The sequence below is a fragment of the Takifugu flavidus genome, chromosome 7 (genome assembly GCF_003711565.1).
Source record: "Takifugu flavidus isolate HTHZ2018 chromosome 7, ASM371156v2, whole genome shotgun sequence".
Lineage (NCBI taxonomy): Eukaryota > Metazoa > Chordata > Actinopteri > Tetraodontiformes > Tetraodontidae > Takifugu > Takifugu flavidus.
Window position 1 is genome coordinate 6992411 of NC_079526.1, and position 17763 is coordinate 7010173.

The 17763-nt window shown below is 47.7% G+C and overlaps 2 protein-coding genes across 4 annotated transcripts; one reads left to right on the forward strand and one right to left on the reverse strand.

Moving 5' to 3' along the window:
• The first annotated feature begins 1310 nt into the window (after window positions 1–1310).
• Window positions 1311–10046, forward strand: erich3 (glutamate-rich 3). Of its 2 annotated transcripts, none has more exons than XM_057038783.1 (14): window positions 1311–1535; window positions 1985–2078; window positions 2481–2606; window positions 2730–2801; window positions 3050–3178; window positions 4043–4201; window positions 4326–4526; window positions 4638–4818; window positions 4905–5091; window positions 5404–5612; window positions 5686–5820; window positions 5902–6231; window positions 6636–6767; window positions 6838–10046. In XM_057038783.1, exons 1-14 carry the CDS (start codon window positions 1516–1518, stop codon window positions 9426–9428), a joined length of 4566 nt encoding a protein of 1521 aa, XP_056894763.1. In that variant the 5' UTR covers window positions 1311–1515; the 3' UTR covers window positions 9429–10046. The 2 variants fall into 2 exon arrangements, with proteins under 2 accessions (XP_056894763.1, XP_056894764.1); XM_057038784.1 differs by having other exon boundaries at window positions 2481–2591.
• Window positions 9919–17592, reverse strand: tnni3k (TNNI3 interacting kinase). 2 transcript variants are annotated; one of them, XM_057038786.1, is made up of 25 exons: window positions 17433–17592; window positions 17146–17254; window positions 16976–17061; window positions 16692–16789; window positions 16198–16308; window positions 16017–16115; window positions 15803–15941; window positions 15494–15638; window positions 15311–15415; window positions 15123–15217; window positions 14848–14997; window positions 14692–14775; window positions 14560–14616; window positions 14325–14417; window positions 14196–14253; window positions 13908–14102; window positions 13462–13566; window positions 13298–13350; window positions 12948–13000; window positions 12173–12305; window positions 11712–11821; window positions 11327–11386; window positions 11020–11189; window positions 10473–10552; window positions 9919–10321 (listed from the first exon to the last, which is right to left on the reverse strand). In XM_057038786.1, exons 1-25 carry the CDS (start codon window positions 17563–17565, stop codon window positions 10242–10244), a joined length of 2601 nt encoding a protein of 866 aa, XP_056894766.1. In that variant the 5' UTR covers window positions 17566–17592; the 3' UTR covers window positions 9919–10241. The 2 variants fall into 2 exon arrangements, with proteins under 2 accessions (XP_056894766.1, XP_056894765.1); XM_057038785.1 differs by having other exon boundaries at window positions 11020–11192.
• Window positions 17593–17763: the final 171 nt, after the last annotated feature.

A 17763-nucleotide genomic window follows, 5' to 3' on the forward strand; every position in this document is an offset into this window, starting at 1 on the left:
ACGGAGGCTCGGCAAAGAAAGAAACCACTATTATTAGCGAGTGTTGATCTTGATGGTCTTGGTTGGGGGGGGAAATGTCATTATAATTTATCCTAATGGTAAATATGGGGAATTCTTTGTGAATTATTTTTTCTTTAAGCTTGATTAGACAGAAATGTGAAACCTTTCTTGTACATTTAAGAACAGGCAGATTAGATGTACCATCATTTTGAACCCCTCAACTATAAAACTATTATCAGCATTATAAACAATTTAGTTATAGAATTCATCCTTTTTATCCCAGAAATGTTCGTTATTCCCACAAGATGGCGCTAAAGGACCTTCCTGCGAGCTCATCCGGCTCACGCAAACTCATTAACTGAGGCGAAACCTTCAACTTCAGTCACAGCAGAGCTGCATCATTGTGCTACAGTCACGATGAGTATTAAAGCTTCTTCTTGGATGAGACAAATGTGTCCAAGCTCATATTAGCTGTGGTTAAACAAAGTATTAATCTTCAATAATCTGTGAATTAACAAGCAAATTATTTGAAAAAAATAGAATAAACAGGATCTGTGTCATCTCAGCTGTTTCAATTGTCACTTGGGAATCAAAATTCGGTTGTATCCAAAGCCGTGAGTTTCTACTGTCAGTGTCAGGGCAGCTTTTGGGTCAAAGAGCTCAGATTTGATGAGCTGGGAACAGAAAGACATCAGCCACATACGACAAAGTTCCCTAAATTCAGATACTCAGAGACCCGTCCGCAGCATTGAGCTCTGCTCTGTTGTCTTTTGGCCTCCTCTGACGAGACCCTGTCCTGACGAGACCCTGTCCTGATGAGACCCTGTCTGACTGGGCCACTGTCACGCCTGATGAAGACGGGCCGTTGGCACCTTGGCCCGCTGAAGCTGTGATTGTCTCCGAGGATGGCGCCGGTACGGAGGCCCTTTAGAACTACTGGCTGGTGGCTTTGCTCTGCTGACAGGCCTGACCTTGGATAAAGGTCAACCTGGCGTGTGTCGAGGGCAGCGCATGACTCCTTGGGTTAATGTTGATCATTTACAAATGTTGCCACAGCAACAGTAAAATAGCTCAAATCCAAGAAGGCTTGAGCAGTTTTACTTGAACCCACCGGAGCTGTTTAAGAAATCCCACCGTAGAAACGTCCCAAAAGAGACACAAACAGGTAGTTTTGCCACTTTAACTCCTGGCGTTTTGTTCTCAGTGCTGCCGCGCGCGACACCAACGCCGCTCCGCTGCCGCTGACACCGCGTGTAAGGAAAAACCGGTGCCGTTGTGCAGCATCGTCACGTGATCTCCCATGGCAACCAGTGAGTGTCATCAGCGCAGCTCCGGGGGAAGTGAAGCGCAGGTCGGTCGGGCTCTGCAGAATTGACTGTCGCTCTCTGCCGCTCGGCTGCGGACATCGACTCCGACGCCTCCCGGACACGACCCGGCGCCTCTCCTCCAGCGGCGGCCTCCGGCCGGGATGTTTCTGGGTGCTTTTTAACAAAAAAAAAGTTCCAGCCAAAAGCCATGAGTCACCTTAACCCCGGGTAGGTGCAACTTTATCCTTGATGGGGGGTGTCAGAGATGCAGGTCATACTTAAACCTTATCACACGTCTGGTTTTATTTATGTTTTTTGACAAAATAGTTGTTTTAATGTTTATTAAGTTTCTGAATGTTGGAGTGTTTCAGAACATTTACACGAACACACCAGACCAGACTTTTGGACTTTACTTAACTTTAAAACTTTACAACAGAGGCTCTTCTGCTTTCTCATTAAACAACTGAATCACACCTAAATACTGATTAACACGACTAGATCAACACTAGCAGCTTAAAACTGCTTTAAACTATGACATATTAAAGTTGTGCATAATAATAGCTATATAATAATAATAGGCACAAAGTCGAAGCGCCTTGTGTTTGGAGATTCTGCATGTTTAATGTCATTGATCATGTTAAACAGGCTCCAGTCATTGTTTCCACATCTGTCTGCAGGCTTATTTCAGCCTACAACAGTCTAACAGACAAACATCTGGCCGGATACTTCAGCAACACCCGGATCAGGAGGCACCTGCAGAGAGCCGGACTGGTACCAGAAACATTTACATCTATCTATCTATCTATCTATCTATCTATCTATCTATCTATCTATCTATCTATCTATCTATCTATCTATCTATCTATCTATCTATCTATCTATCTATCTATCTATCTATCTATCCATCTATCTATCTATCATCTATCTATCTATCTATCTATCATCATCCATCCATCATCCATCCATCCATCCATCCATCCATCCATCCATCCATCCACCCACCCACCCACCCATCATCCACCCATCCATCCATCCATCCATCCATCCATCCATCCATCCATCCATCCATCCATCCATCCATCCATCCATCCATCAGTTTACTTGTGCATTAGCACGACAGGCAGAAATACTGTCTCACTGACCCAGCAGCACTGACACCACTGATGTCTGTAGATCACCCGGAGTGGACGCATTGTCCCAGACAAGGAGTACAGACACCGGCTGAGCCAGAGACAGCACCAGAGACACGTCCGAGAATGCCTGGCCCAGGCCATTTTCCACAAGGTGCTGGAGATGGAGGTGGGAGGAGTGCTGGGGCCAGAACGGGAGCGAAAAAAAAACTTTGTCTCACTCATCGAATCTGTGAATCTGCATAATGCATAAGAGATTAAGCTAATCTGATCCTGCGCTTCTCTCGTGCAGCGGGACCATCAAATAGAGATCAAACGGAAGCTGGAGGAGTTTGCAAAGAGGGAAAGAGTACATAAGATCAAGGTACATCATTTCCATCTCGACTGTGGTGTGCTGCCCTACGGTATCATTTGCTAATGATTCATTTCATTAAATTCACATTTTATTCAAATTACAATTACACATGTGCGGACCCATAAGCTTCTGTGTCTGGACCTAAAGGTCAAAGTGCATCACCCAGGGCTTGAGATGTGTTTCACCTGGATAAACCAGGCACACCTGAACGATCCTGTTGTGAGATAAAAGTGTGAATTAAACTTCTTGTTTGCAAGTTGGAGCGCTCTAAACGATATGAGGAAGACTTCGTGCGCGTTCTGTCTCCGCGCCCACCCACGGGCGCCAGGGTCACTCGAAAGCAGCGGTCGGCTCCAGAGGGGGATCGCTCCGAATCCTCCGAGTCTGTGAGTGAGAGCCTGTTTCATTCCTTACTGTGTGAGGTCTCATTCGTGGTTCCAGAAAGGTCTTAAAGGTCTTAAATCAGGACCTAAAGTGACTTTAAAAATGAAGCGTTTGATTACAGCACGGCCACCACACGGTGTTTTATTTTTATTTGAAGGACCTGACCTTTAAGCAAGAGCCATTATGGCGGCACGCTCATCAGGAACATATTTAAAGATATTGGGGTTGTGTGAAAAGTTTGTGTGGCTGCATTTGTTTCCCCGCAAATGAAGCAGAAATGTGTCAGAAAAGGATCCATGATATGTTTGATGCGCAAAAATCCAGCAGTCGCAGTGTGAATCGCTCAGTCGGTCACGGCTCAGCGGCGTGTGCCTGTAACACAGCTCATTATCCGCCGCCGCGCGTGTTTGCGTTGACACTTGAGTCTGAAGAGACGTCTCTCGGCGTTTGGCTCTGCACGCAAACACGGGCCTTTCAGGAGAAGCTTCGGGATTAGACGTCTTGGAGGGACAGCAATGCCAGAACAAAGGGAGCTAATAATCCGAGCCTTGATCCGTGTTTACCCTGGGAAGTTTCCCTCTGGAGTCTGCAAACAAGTGGCACTTCAACAAGCAGAGGCTTGTTTGAAATCTATTAACAAAGATATGATGAGTGATGGTCAAAGTAGTGCAGGGAAGAACGGGATCACTTGTGTAATGACGTCTGTGTTGGATAATAACACCCTGCACAATGACATGAAAGGATTTCAACCCAAGTGCTAAAAATGACACTAGTGCTAATCTCACATCCTAACTTTGTCTTTCATCATGCTACTCACATACATCATTAGTGTGTCATGTGTGTGTAATGCAATGTGTGTGCTGCAGCCGGGCTCGTCCCGCCCCAACACGGCTCCAGGGAAGATGCACAGGCCGGTGCGCCTGAAGCCGCTCCATAGCAACCGCACCACGGCCTCGCTGAGGCGCAGCTCCCCTTACAGACCCCCCGACTCCTTCAATGAGAACGATCAGCCGCTCAGCTGCACTGTGAGGCCCTGAGAGCTCTGTGGTTGTCTGTTTTTAATCGTGGCTGTGTGGTAGGGTGTATTTCTCCTCTCCGAAGCAACACTAATCCTGTCCGCCTTCGCTTTGGGACTCGCCTCCCTGCCAGATGAAGTCGAACAGACGTTTGACGGGACTGGAGGCCTCGCGTGGCATCTCGCCCTACTGCCTCCCAGTCATCAACACCTTTGTCACCCCAGTGCCTCCACCCACAAAAAGGAAAGAGCTGGAGGTGAAGGTCGCTGCTAGCAGCGCTCACAGAGGACGGCGACTGCGTCCGTCCAACCTCACTGCAGCCAAAGTCAATGAGGTCCTAAATTCCTACACATACTGTCTTTTAATGAATGGCACAAATATCTGCATAGTTACACACATCAACTGTGACATTAAAGGATACCTCTAAACTCTTATTTCCATCCAGGACCCCCCCATGCTGAAGAGCTCTGTGCAACAGAGCAGAGTGACTGTAAACATGATCTACTTTGGCAAAAAGGTTCACCTCTCTCACGACCTCCATGACACCAGGGATGAGGTCAAAGTCTTTCAGCAGCACTGCGGAGGAGAGAATCTATGCGTCTATAAAGGCCTTCTCCACGGGGGAGGTCAGTGCTAGCGTCCGCCGCCGAGCTCCTTCCACATTTGGGGCGCACTGAGCCACTCATTTTCATCTCGATTTTGGAAATACCAGAAACGTTCCAGTTCGTTTCAAGGAGACACCGAGGTTACCCCTTCAGCCTGACCTTCTTCCTCAACGGCCTGCAGGTGGAGAGGCTGAGCTCCTGCTGCGAGTTTAAGCACAGGAGGGCTTCCAGGCTCAGGGGCCGGCACAGACACTTCGGCTTCTGCAGCGTAGAGGAAGCGTCTCCCTGCTACAAGTAAGGTCCAAAAGAGCCTTCTAAAATACGTGCATGGAAAATGATTTTACATGTGTTACATGGACACACAGTCGTTTCGTGAAGTCTGGTCGGATTTCATGCGTGAAATGCACCAGGGACCCTTTCACAACCCACTCCAACAGCAACCTGATGTGTTGAGTGGTTATTGTGGGTGAGAGGGTGCACAAGCGAGTGCTGTTTGTTAGATTCTGCTATCAGATAACGGTTATACGCATTAAAACATAGTTGCTAATTGACTCAGACGTAACCAGACACGCAAGGGGTGCTGCTTTAAAGTGGCCTTTCCCCCAGGTGCATCATTGCGATGGGACTAGACAAACAGCCCACCCCTCCGCCAAAGAGAGTGAGAGAGGACGCAGGAGGAGACAGCAACATCAGCCTGAAGGCTCCTCCTAAAGCACAGAAAGCAGACAATCTTCTCCAAGAAACCAGCCAACCAGAAGATGTAGAGACTCCAGGCCGAGAGGAAAGAGTAGCTGTGAGGGCCAAAACCAGAGAGGGTGAGAGACGAACACAACAGACAACAGCGGAGAGATGCTGCAGCGCAGTGATTCAGCAAGTCTCCCTCCACAGGCTATGAGGAAGACTTTGAAGCAGATGATGAAGGCCCTGCAGACGATGCTGACGCACGAGAGAACACGTCCTCGTCCCCTCAAAGTCAGATCAAAAAGAGAAATGTCTCTGAGACCGAGGACGATGGGAACGATGGCGAGTAAAAAATCTCATTCTTGCACATCGACAGCGTTCAGACTTTCATTCAGTTGTGTTTGCTGATGCTCTCCTCCACAGAAGACATCACATCCCATCATTCCAGCTCCTGCTCCTCCAGCAGCGACCCAGAGGAGAGCGACGCTGAAACTGACATCGAGAGACCGAAAGAGTCCGATCATGAAGGAACTGATGTTCCCCCAGAAGAAAGAGCTCGAACATATCCAGAAGAAACCAGTGAGGTGGAGCCCAAAGAGTCTGAGGTCCAGAAGAGCACGGAGGACAGCACAGAGACCAACATCTCGGTCTCCACCGGCCCCTCGGGGACCGAGAATCAACCAAACGCTGACACCTCGGATGATGAGAGAAAAATGGCAGATGAGAGCAAACAGGAGGAGGAACAGGAGAGGGGTGAGCAGAAATCAGCTATTACTAGAACTTCCAGCTGAGTGAGAACACGGATTCATCTTTAATGGCAGTTTCCCCCCCCATCATTACAAACAAGCAAGAAAAAGCAAGTAATTAACACAGTAGGCTGTGATATTCAAGTCTAATTAAGGCTTTGTTGTACAGATGTGATGGTGGGAAAATGACAATCACTGTTTTGTCTGACTTATTTTATTCTATGTCAGAATTTATTGAACGGAACACACGTTCTTTTCAAATGAGTCTTAATGTTTCTCTCTATCCTGATTGTGCTTGATGCTTCCCCCCCATTTCTGTGCTATTATTATCTTGTTACACACTTCTCTATTTGTACTTGGAGATCCTTCTGAAATCCTTGAGTAACATCCTTTTTGCTCCTTAATCTCAAGCCAAATCAGTGCAGGAGAAGCTAGCCGAGGCCATCCTGAAGGAGTCCCAGGACAGCTCGGAGCCTGAGCTGAGCGACACAAGCACCGAAGATGAGGAGGATGTGCGTAAACGCCCCGAGCAGGACAAGAAAGGTACCAAAGGTTAATGTTTCCCACAATCTTTGCAACATTGCAGGCTAAAGTGTACCATTTGTGATTGCAGAGGAACCTGTGACAGGTACAGAACAGAAGACAGAACATGAGGAAGACCTTGGAGGTAACTCAATGGTTCAGGAGGAGAAGGAAATGCCTGAGGATGACATGAAACAAAAACCAGAAGAGAACACTGGTGATTCTAAAGCTACAGCAGGAGAAGCCCCATCAGAAGAGGCAGAAAACACAAGTCTGCCTCCTGCATCTGAAAACAAAACTGAGGACAAGTCTTCAGAGATTCAACAGCAAGCAGCAGCAAAAGATGGGACACAAACTCACGAAGAGGGACGAGAGGCCGAGGACAGCGAGGGGGATGAGTCATCAACGCCGACGCCAAATGAAAAGGCTGAAAATGAGACGGCGATGGAGGATAATGCGGGGGCAGCGGCGACGACGGGGGAGGAGACAATGGAGATGAAAATGGAGCTCTCAGAGGGCCAAGAGGCCCTCAGCTCTGTAGAGGCACCTGTAGCAGATACAGAGGAGAGGCCACGGGAAGACGGCGAAGACGGGCCAACGGGACCAAACGCAGAACTCACAATGGGAAACGGGAGAAACGTGTTAGAGGAGAGCGGAGGCACTGAAATGAGTAGGGACGCTCCAAATGCTGAGAGGGATGATAAGGAAGAAACAGCAGGAGAAGAGACAGAACAGTCTGTGCAGACACCTGATGAGGTAGAGGAGAAATCTGAAGGTAAAGATGAAGAGAAGCAGACTGAACCTGAGATAGGAGATAGTCACAGTAGCGAGGAGAGAAGAGACGAAGACGCTGAGACTAAAACCAACGCAAGCGTGGGAGCTGATGGGACAACAGATCAGTCACTGAAAACAAATGAAGGGGAAGACAGCGCATGTGTCAAGGATGGAGATGAGGAAGATGAAAAAGAAGCCACAGGCGTGGGTGAAACGATGAGTGAGACCTGTGGAGAGGTTAAAAAAGAGCAAACAGAAGAGCAAACGGAAGCTGGTGAGATCAACACTGGAAACCGCGAAAAAGAGGAGGGAGGGATACCGAGCGCAGGTGAACTGGAGAAAAACACAGATGCCGACTCAGCAGAGGAGAAGAAAAACCCTGAAGGAAGTACCGTCGAGCCAGATAATGAGTTAGCAAACATAGAAGTAGAGGAAACTGTAAGGGAGGCCTCAGGCGAGGAGGAAAAGGGAGAAATGGACACTGAGAACGCTGAGACCTCGTCCAAAGCAGAGAGCGTAGCTCAGAGAGATGAAGAGGAGGCTGAAACAGCAGCGCACAGATGTGATGAGATAAAACCTGATGAGGAAGAGGGAGCAGTGGCAAAAGAATCCACTGCAGAGTCATTAGACAATAAAGACAAGGGTGACCAACTGGATCCAACTCCTGATGCTGGTTCTGGAGACGGACCAGGACCAGAAATAAAAGAGACAGAACTAGAGGAAAGCTGCAATGTTCCACAGCAAGACGATGAAATCTTGACCACAGAGGTCCTGGCTGAGGTGACAGCGGAACAGTCTTCAACCCCCGTGCTTCTGACCGGCACAGCTCCTACGTTTGACATCTCCATCGCGATGCCGGAGAGTGAGGAACATCCGCTGTCCGCCGTCACGGATCTCACTGCTGTCAGGGGAGAGAGCGGAGAAACGGAGCCCAGCAGGGCCTCGGAGGAGGGAGCCAGCGTGGTGCTCAACCCTCAAGCATCCTTTCCAGATCAGGAAGAGTGTCGCGCCGCGAATCCTGAAATTACAGAGATCGTAAACACAGAAGAAAATGTAGACCTGGTCTCAAACTGGGTGATCACGCACCAGGTGGCCAAGTTCTTTGAGACGTTTGTCGAACCCTTGGACGACTTGAAGGAAACACAGGCTGGGGTAACCCAGCACGACCAGTCTGCAGAGCCGATGAGCCCAGTGAAGCCGTTGAAGGTGGTGGAGAATGAAGACCAGGAGCAAAGCAAAGAGGAAGCTACTGAATTACAGCAGGAGAGTAACATCTTCAAAACTAGCCCCACACGTGAGAAAGAGCCGGAGGCAGGAGTGCAGGAGGCAACTGAGGTGGGGGACCTGAGGCTGGGATATGAACCCGCCGATGAAGAGTTAACAAAAGGGCTTCCTGCTGGGTCAGAAGGAAGCAGGACATCCTTGCAACAAGTAAAAGACCAAGAGGGTTTTATGGAAAATAACGCTGAGCAGGACAGAGTCTCCACACCTGGAGTGAAAGACAAGGCAGAGAGTCATGATTCGGTCACCAGAGGCAGCGTTGAGCATCAATCGGAGCAGGAAGACCCTGACCTGAAGGGAAAACCAACACCGGTTGAAGAGTTCAGAGACCAGCAAGCTGAAACTGAGCCTCACAGCCAGCGTTCATCTCGTGCAGAAGAGCCGGAAAATGCAGAAGAAATATGGGAGGTGAAGGAAAAAACAGTAGCAGCTGAGTTAACAGGGGAGAGAACGCCTGGGGAAGCAGAGGAGCGTGCACCTGAACTACCAGATACCACAGACGTAGGGCTGATCCAAGACCTCCGACACAGCAAAGACCGTCTGAGCGTGTCGTCCCTGAATGAAACACACTTTGGTCGAAGCTCCTACCCTCTGCTGGCTGCTGTGAGGACACAGAACGGACAATAGAGTGACGCTTGCAGTTCCAATAAAACCAGTAGGAAAGATATTTTATTAAAAATCTAAGCATTTAGACAATCTTCAGCCTACACTAAAAATGACATTTCATTCATTTATAGTCCCCTTCACTTCGACAGGTCCCCATTGCACAATCTTATCCTATTGTTTATAGCAGAGGGAGGCTTCGGGTACGGTTGCTAACTGTAAACAGATACGCTTCCACTCATGCAGACTAACGATTGAATAATTCATCCACTGCGTTTGCTGCTCTTTACAGTTGGGCACGAGTGCCATGATGCAGGATTTGCCATCAGACAGCTGCAGCAGCAGTGCAGCATCCATCTTTAAACTCCTTTACAGCTTTTTAGCTCCTTTGTTCTGGCAGCTTCTGGTCAAAAACTGCAGCACCAAACTGTTGGCCCCATGAATCATGCTAGGATTTTTTTTGTACTGTCTTCTCACCTGGTTGAGGCTGATCATGAGGCTGAAAGAAGGATCATTTAGGATTTTCTTGATTTTATTTGTTCTTTGAAATCACACAGGCTTATGCGATGCAGGCAAAAATAACCAAATTGTATATTTACAAGGTCTAAAGGCTTCAACAGAATAAAAAATAACCCAAACAAACACAGTTTACATGCATTGTTTTAGACAATAAAGCTGTTATAAATCAGTAATTCATAAACACCTCTCAAAAGTATACAGTAAAGCAAAATACAGTGTAGTTCAGAGTATTTAACATGTTGCTGTTATCTGTGGACTGTACAGTTTTAGTTCAAATCGGCTGTGAAAAACAGGAAGAGGCATGAATAAATAAAAGGATTAGTTGCTGTCCTCAAAGCTGCCGCCGCTGCTGAAGGACGAGCAGTACCTCATTGTGCTCATGGGATCTGAAACGTACCCTGAAAGAGTCGTGCAAGAGGAGTTTTTCAGTCCTTATAAATCCTGCACTTTTAACACAAACAAATAAAAGCAACACGATGTCTGATGCATGCACGGTGTCACAATGAGCGTTGCTCTGCAGCTGAGGCCATTTTGATTCTGTGCACGAACCGTTGCGATCGATCGGGGAAAGCTGCATGTTCCTCCGCACCTCCTCCAGTGAAACCCCCCCGGACGCACGGCGACGCTCACTGAAAAATAAATAAAATCAACGCACTCCTCATGCAAGGTACTGCCACGAATACACTACAACTGATTTACAATCATAAAGATGGAGATAAAAGTGCTCCTCCTGCACTGTTTCTAAAAAAGAGGATAATAGTAATAACAGTAAGTAATAACAGAACTTGAGAGTTTCTGGTATTTGATGGAGAGCCAGGTGAGCACTTCCTGTTTTGTGGGATCGTAGCAACTGTAACCAGGCTGTGTCTCAGCTGACACACAAGATGCATACGGACAAACACAACGGCTTCTCTTAGACCCAACATCATGCATGTTGTATTGCGTTTCCTTTCATGTGTTGGGTATCCAAGCAACTCCAGCCCTCACACTGGTTACACTGTTGCAGCCGCTCAGGCAACAGGTCAGACTGACCAAACTGGTTGGTTTCTACCAGTCCAAAGGCTGTTCGTGCACTGTGTGTATTGTGTTTTCTCACCTCTGAGACCAGAAGGCGTAGGCCCGGGTGTTGAGCGCATACTCGAGCTCAAAACGAGAGCGCAAGGCAGCCACGTGGCTCCGCCCGGGTCCTCCGCGGCCCAGCAGGCAGTCAGAGGAGGAGGAGGGAGAGAGGGAGCCGCTGCTGTTGCTGGAGGCTGGAGACATCAGCTGCTGCGCACACACACACACACACACACACACACACACACACACACACACACACACAAGCAGGCATGGGGTCAATTGTGAAAGGATGTGTGGTATTACAGTAAAATTTCAGTGTCACGTTCACAACCACTGGGCACCTCCACGTTGGACAAGCATTCCTCCAGGCTGGAAACCACTTCTGAGAACTCGGGTCTGTCCTGAAGTGGAAACAACCAGCTTTCATCACTGCAACGCTGCACAGTTTGGATTTATCTTTTAAGGTTTCTTTAGTAAGAGAAGGATCACAGCCACCAATTTCCCAGTTATGTCTTTTAAAAACAGCGCGGCGTGTTGCAGGTGAAACATTATGGCAGCATATTTAATCCATTGTGGAGATTGTTTAATGAAGGAGGGGGAAAAATGCTAGTTTTTTAAAAGGGTGCAGTGGTTTACGATCTGGGGACGTTAAGGTTCATTAGTTCTCTGTCAGAGATAATGACACGGAATTAGATCAGATGCTAAAAAGGGACGGGAGCCATTTACCTCTGGGCAGGCGTACCAGCCTCTCATCAGAAGTGCAGAGATGGGTTTGGGGATGGAATAACCAATAGGAGGCCTGATGTGGTGGTAGGCCATGTCTGCTGCTGCTGCAGCTGAGGACACACGGAACAGTTTGGTATTTATCTCTTCAGGCTTTTTCAAAATAACCCATCACAGCTGTGACTTGTGCTTGTATTGTGTTTTCATTTTAAGTTGTGTCAGAATTGGTCTAGTTGTTGCTTTATTGGACCAATGTGTGCGATTTTTATAAATCTGTTGACAGAAATTGACCATAATACACACACCTAGGCTTAAGACCTGACCTAAATACACACTTACACACGCTAAATACAAAACAGCTATATTGATTATGGATGTCAGCACAGTCGTGCTTCGTGATTTCATGTCCTGCTGATGTTTAATGATCTGAACCAATTTAACAAATTAAACTGCCTGTTTATTACCAGGTTTCAAGTGAGCAAAGGGAATCTCTCCAGTGAACAGCTCCCAGAGGCAGAGGGCATAGCTGAACATGTCTGCCTTCACAGAGTAGCGAGTACACTGCGTAAACACTTCAGGAGCCATCCAGCGAAGGTTCTGCACATGCAAACACACATACACACACAATTACTTTAATAAACAGCAACCAGCAAGGACAGGTACTTCCTCATAACAGCCAATTCCCAAGAGCTGAAGCACGATTAACACCAAAGTGCAGACCGAGCGCTTAAATGTTGTGATGAGTCAGCACAATGGGATCAAATCTGCAAGGACGCAGGTTTTTCCTTCCTGGTAATGGATGGGAGGAGTCAGGTGATGCTTTAACATCACCTCCTGCCAAATAGCAGCATAAATGAATCCTCTTATTTTATTTAGAGTTTTATTTACACTCAGTGTGCGTTCAGCATCAGTCCACGTAATTAGACCACATGGAAGGTTCCTCCATGGCTCTGTGTGCACTTAAGGAGCTGGAGCGCCCTCTCTGGTTTTGAAACGACATTACAACCCAATAAACACTGAAATATTTCGGGTACAGGTTTGTTTCCAGATCCACCTTATACCCATTTTAGGTTGGGCAACAATAAACAGTCAAGTGAAATTTTATGTTTAATGTACCTGTAACTTGCAACAAGAACCTTTCTCTCTGTTGATGCTGCTTTATAAAGCATCAAAAAAGAACTTTGTGACATTAGGAAGACTCATCTAAAAATGATCTGAAAAAGACATGAGAGCACTGACCCCCGGCTGCTTGGTCATGTTGTCCTCGTCCACAGACTGCAGAAATCTGGACTCTGCAGAGTGAAGAACATGTGAGTCGATGGTCCTGTTTACATGACAGCATTCAATGACAGGATGTAAACAGATGTTTGTCATAATGTGATCTGATGCCTTTACATGTTCTTCAGAAATAAGCTAATGAAACCCTGGTTTATGGGTTTTCATTTATTGTTATATAGAGTTGGACCACATTATTGAGCTTCACTATCTGTGACACCAGACAGGTTTTCTGCAAGTTTACCTGTGAACTGTAAATATTGTTCACTTAAAAGCTGTAGCCTCATTTCATGTTTCATAAAAATGTGTCTTACCTCCAAAATCAGCCACTACTGCATGTCCATCCTCATACAGCAGGATATTGTGGCTGCAAAGATCAAATGTAGTGCACGTAATGGTAGTCCTAACATGTTATTTCTGCCCGTCAATACCCCCCCCCCACTTCCCAAAAAAAACAACAGGCAACTGTTGTGCCCACCTGTTGAGGTCTCTGTGGATGATGGGCTGGGTGAGATTGTGCAGGTACTCCATACCCTTGGCCACGTCGATGGCGATGATGAGCTTGGACTGCAGGTCGATCAGCCTGTCCATTGACACATAATTAAAGCAGCAGCCACTTACAGCCGGATCAATGGTCCCTGCCAATCACACCCGCTGCTTCACACAGATCAATAGGGAGGTCTATAAAGATGGCACCTGGTCACACAGTTAACTGAACACTCAGCTCTAGATCAATGGTGACGCCGGCAGGAGAAATTGGTGAGGAGACGCCTCCGAGGAGGATGATGGGAAACGTGTCGGACACTTGAATAACTCCTTAAAGTAGTTTGGGGTCTTAAATAAGGGTGTTTTCAAACTGTGCACGGAAGCAAGCATCGAGCGCTGGAGTTATTATTAGAGAACTGAAAATGTCCCCTTTCTTACCTCTTCTGTTCATGCAGCAGAGCGAACAACGAGCCTCCGGAGACGTACTGGGTCACAATGGCAAACTGGCTGGGATCATCCAAACAGGCCCCTACAAACTGGATGATGCAGGGGTGATTGAGGCAACACAGGATGGAGACTTCTCTGCAGAACATGTCTACGTCCGACTTGGAGCAGTAGGTGTTGGCTCGGTACCTGCAGACAACAGCAGAGGACGGATCAGTAATCCTCCCATCAGAGGGGAGAAGCGAAGTGTCGGATCAGGAGTTTTGATTGACGTCCGCGTACCGTTTGATGGCAACTATTTTATTTCGGCACTTGCCTCTGTAGACTTGGCCAAAGGAGCCTGAGGGGGAGACAGATCCGATGATATCTAATGATGAAATACGGAATTAACAGACAATTATGATCAGTTACCTGATCCGATAATCTCGTTGAACTCAAGATCGGACAGCTGAAGGTGGAACTGCGACGGGAGGCTGACCCTGAGGAGGAGCACTTCGGCTTTCTCTGAAGAGATGAAAGATTTCGTCTTAGGAATGTAGAGCTTAAAGCAAGTCAAACCAAGTTATAAATCCGAGGCGATAACCATCAGAAGTCATATAAACCATGCTGAGCTGTGAGTGAAGATCACTTCTCTCCATCTGCTTACCTTTCGTCATGCTTTTGATCTTTCCCAGAGGAGAAGGGACAGAAACATAGGAGCCGTCTGAAGAGACGGATCCAGAACCCGGATTAATTGCGAGGAGTTTCACAGTTTAATCTCTGGAGAGAGAAGACTCACCCCCTCCCGGCTGGGAGTACTCGTTGCAGGGAGAGTCATCGGGACGTTTGTAGTGTTTCAGTAAGGTGACGATGGCATCGTGACCTGAAAGTCCCCCTGTTAGTTTTCAGCTTTTTTTTCCAAATACAACCTGATGGTTAAAACTCTTCTTTGCACCTTTTTCATAAGCCCACATCAGGCAGGTCTGCTCATCTTTTTCCCCGCTGGACCTGCTGGGGTCACAGGCGACCAGGTTCATGTCTGCCCCGTTGTCCAGCAGGAACTGCACCAGGCGGATGTGTCCGTGAAAACAGGCACTGTGCAGAGCTGAACAGATGAATCAGCGATGGGCGCTATGGCTCGTTCACACAAAGAGCTTATATGTTGTTCAGGAAGGCACAAAGATTCACAGGACCTCTCAGCTGTGTCCCTTCTAGATTTAAAAGAGTCACCTGTGTGTCCATCTCTGCCCTGGTGGTTGATGCTCATTGCGTTCTGGCTCAACAGGAACTTCACCATCTCCAGGTCTTTTCCATAGGTGCACGCACTGTGGAGGAGATTCAGCATCACCTCTGAGCAGCAGAGCTCACATTAAGCTACCCAAAATTTTTTTTGGATGACGCAGCATGTCAGGCTGTACCTGTGAAGTACGGTCTCGCTGAATATGTTCTCTTTCGACAGGCCGTCTGTACCAGAGAGCTGCACGATCTCCTTCACCGCCTCAAATTTCCCATTGTAACAAGCCCTGGTGACACGTGGAGGTGCATACAGCATTAAGGCTCACACATGACAAACTTGTACACAGACACCGGAAACCATTTACAAGTGCAACGGCGTGTCCCCGTAGATGTTGACAGCGTGTGGCTGCACGTCAAATTGGCCCTCCAGGAGGAAGCGGACCACCTCATGATGACCGAAGCGGGCGCTAAAGTGGAGCGGAATGTGATCTTCGTTGTCCTTGGCATTCACTGGGAGCGGAAGAGAAGGGGTTACAAATCAGAGCCTGTACTGTGGGCTGTTTGAAATCAGCATAAATGATTAGTTCACCCTTGGGCTGGTGTTACCAAGGTTATTTTTCACAGGAAGGGAAGAGAGACTTAATGTGATTCCTTGTGGGAGTGTTTGAGCTCACTTTTGGCTTTGCTTCCCTCCACCAGCAGCAGTTTGACGATGCTCAGGAAACCTTTGGCTGCGGCCAGGTGAAGAGGACGGTCGCCCACCTCACCGCTCACATTCTCATCCGCCGCAAACTTCAGCAGCAGCTTTGCGATCTGACCCAGAGAGAAACAGCCTTAGCAAGAGCCACACGTCAGCAGCTTAAAAACACGCACGGGACTGGGGTTTACCTGCTCGTGGCCGTAACAAGAGGCGATATGCAGCGGGGTGAAGAACACAGCATCCTGAACGTTGACGTTAGCTCCGTGCTGCAGGAGGATATCTGTTGCCTGGTGACAAAAATGGCAGCATAAAGAAAGGCGACACTTCCTGACCAATTTTCACAACAAAAAAGAAAAGAAAAGCTACCACCTCATGATGGCCAGCCAGTGTGGCCACATGCAGGGCGGTGAGGGCACCGTAGCCCACCTGCTGCACATCTGACCCCCCATGGAGAAGCGCGGTCACCAGCTCGGCGTTATCCTGCAGCAGAGAAGCATGTCTGGCTTTGAGACCGGGCTGCACATGAGAGCATCTTCCACAGCTACAGAGGGGTCCGGTAACATTCACCAACTCTGCACGCTCAATCCAGAAAATACTTACAGCAGGTAAACTATCCTGTGTCATGATTAAGCAGGAAAAAATTGTGTGTTGTTGAGTGTTTATGATTTTGGGGCGGGCCTGACTGTTGTATTTTACTGACTAATACTTTGCAGCCATATCTATGCTTCCACATCACTGCGTAAACAGCGCGTCAGAATTTTGAGGCCTTTGTGAACTCGCACGCCGCCTTGTGGCAAAACACGGACAGTTCAACAACAAACGACAAAGAAAACCAAACAGCGCCACTGCTCTCGAACTCCCACCTTGTAGGCAGCAAGATGGAGGGCGGTGAAGCCATTCCTGGACAGTCGGGACGGACGCAGGCCTTTCAGGATTAGCGCGCGGATGTGGGCCTTGTTGCCTGTGCAAAAAGATTTAGGTATATTTTATGCGGTATCACATCAAAATGTGTTTTAAATGCACTGTTTACTCCTGCTACGGTTCTATGTCAAAGGTCATCGTCGTCTAAAAATGTCCGTCAGTTCCTTTTAATCCTCCCGCCCACTTTTGTTAAAGAGTTATTAATAGCTGGAGCGGTCAGGCATACCTCCACATACGCAGCAAAGATGCAGCAGCGACAGCCCCTTCTCAGTCCTGTAGCTCAGATTCACTTTCTGGAAAGCTTCGTCAGAACTGAGCCACAGGAAAACCGACATCACCCACGTGTGACAACCGACACACAAATGTACGAACGCTCAGGAGGCGTCGGTGAATCACCTGAAAGCAAGTCTGAGATCCACAAGCTCGCTGTCTTTGAGCTGGAGGTCATCGTCCAACTTCTCAATGATCACAGCATACGACTCTCCCACCTTCTTCTTCCACTCATCTTTACGGCCAAATGATCGACGGTCAACGTTAAAGCACAACAAACGCTATAAACTTGCCAAAATGATCACCTGTACTTCAGCTCTGTCATTCATTTGCCAAGATTCAAATCACTTTGGACCGTTTCAAAGCTTGGACACATTCAACCAACCGTTTACAGGCAGGAACGTTGTGGTTACCTGTGCACGTCTGGGATGGCCTGGTTTTGTAATTTCCCATGGATGTGATTCTTGTCCTGTAAAAAGAGCAGCGCTGTCCAACTCCCTGGAGTAAAACAGTGATCCGGTATCTCACACTGCCACAATTGCACATGTCCAGATAAAGGGGGGATCACGGCTGTGCGCTAAAAATAAACAGCAACAGGGACAACTGATATCCATCCAAATGTGAACAGGCATGACTTCTCCCGCGCTTGGTCACATTGTCACTTATTTTGCTAGTTTCCTTTGCAAAACACACTAATTTTTTTCCAACGTAAATCTGTTTGAGAGTGAGTCAAAATGATAGGTC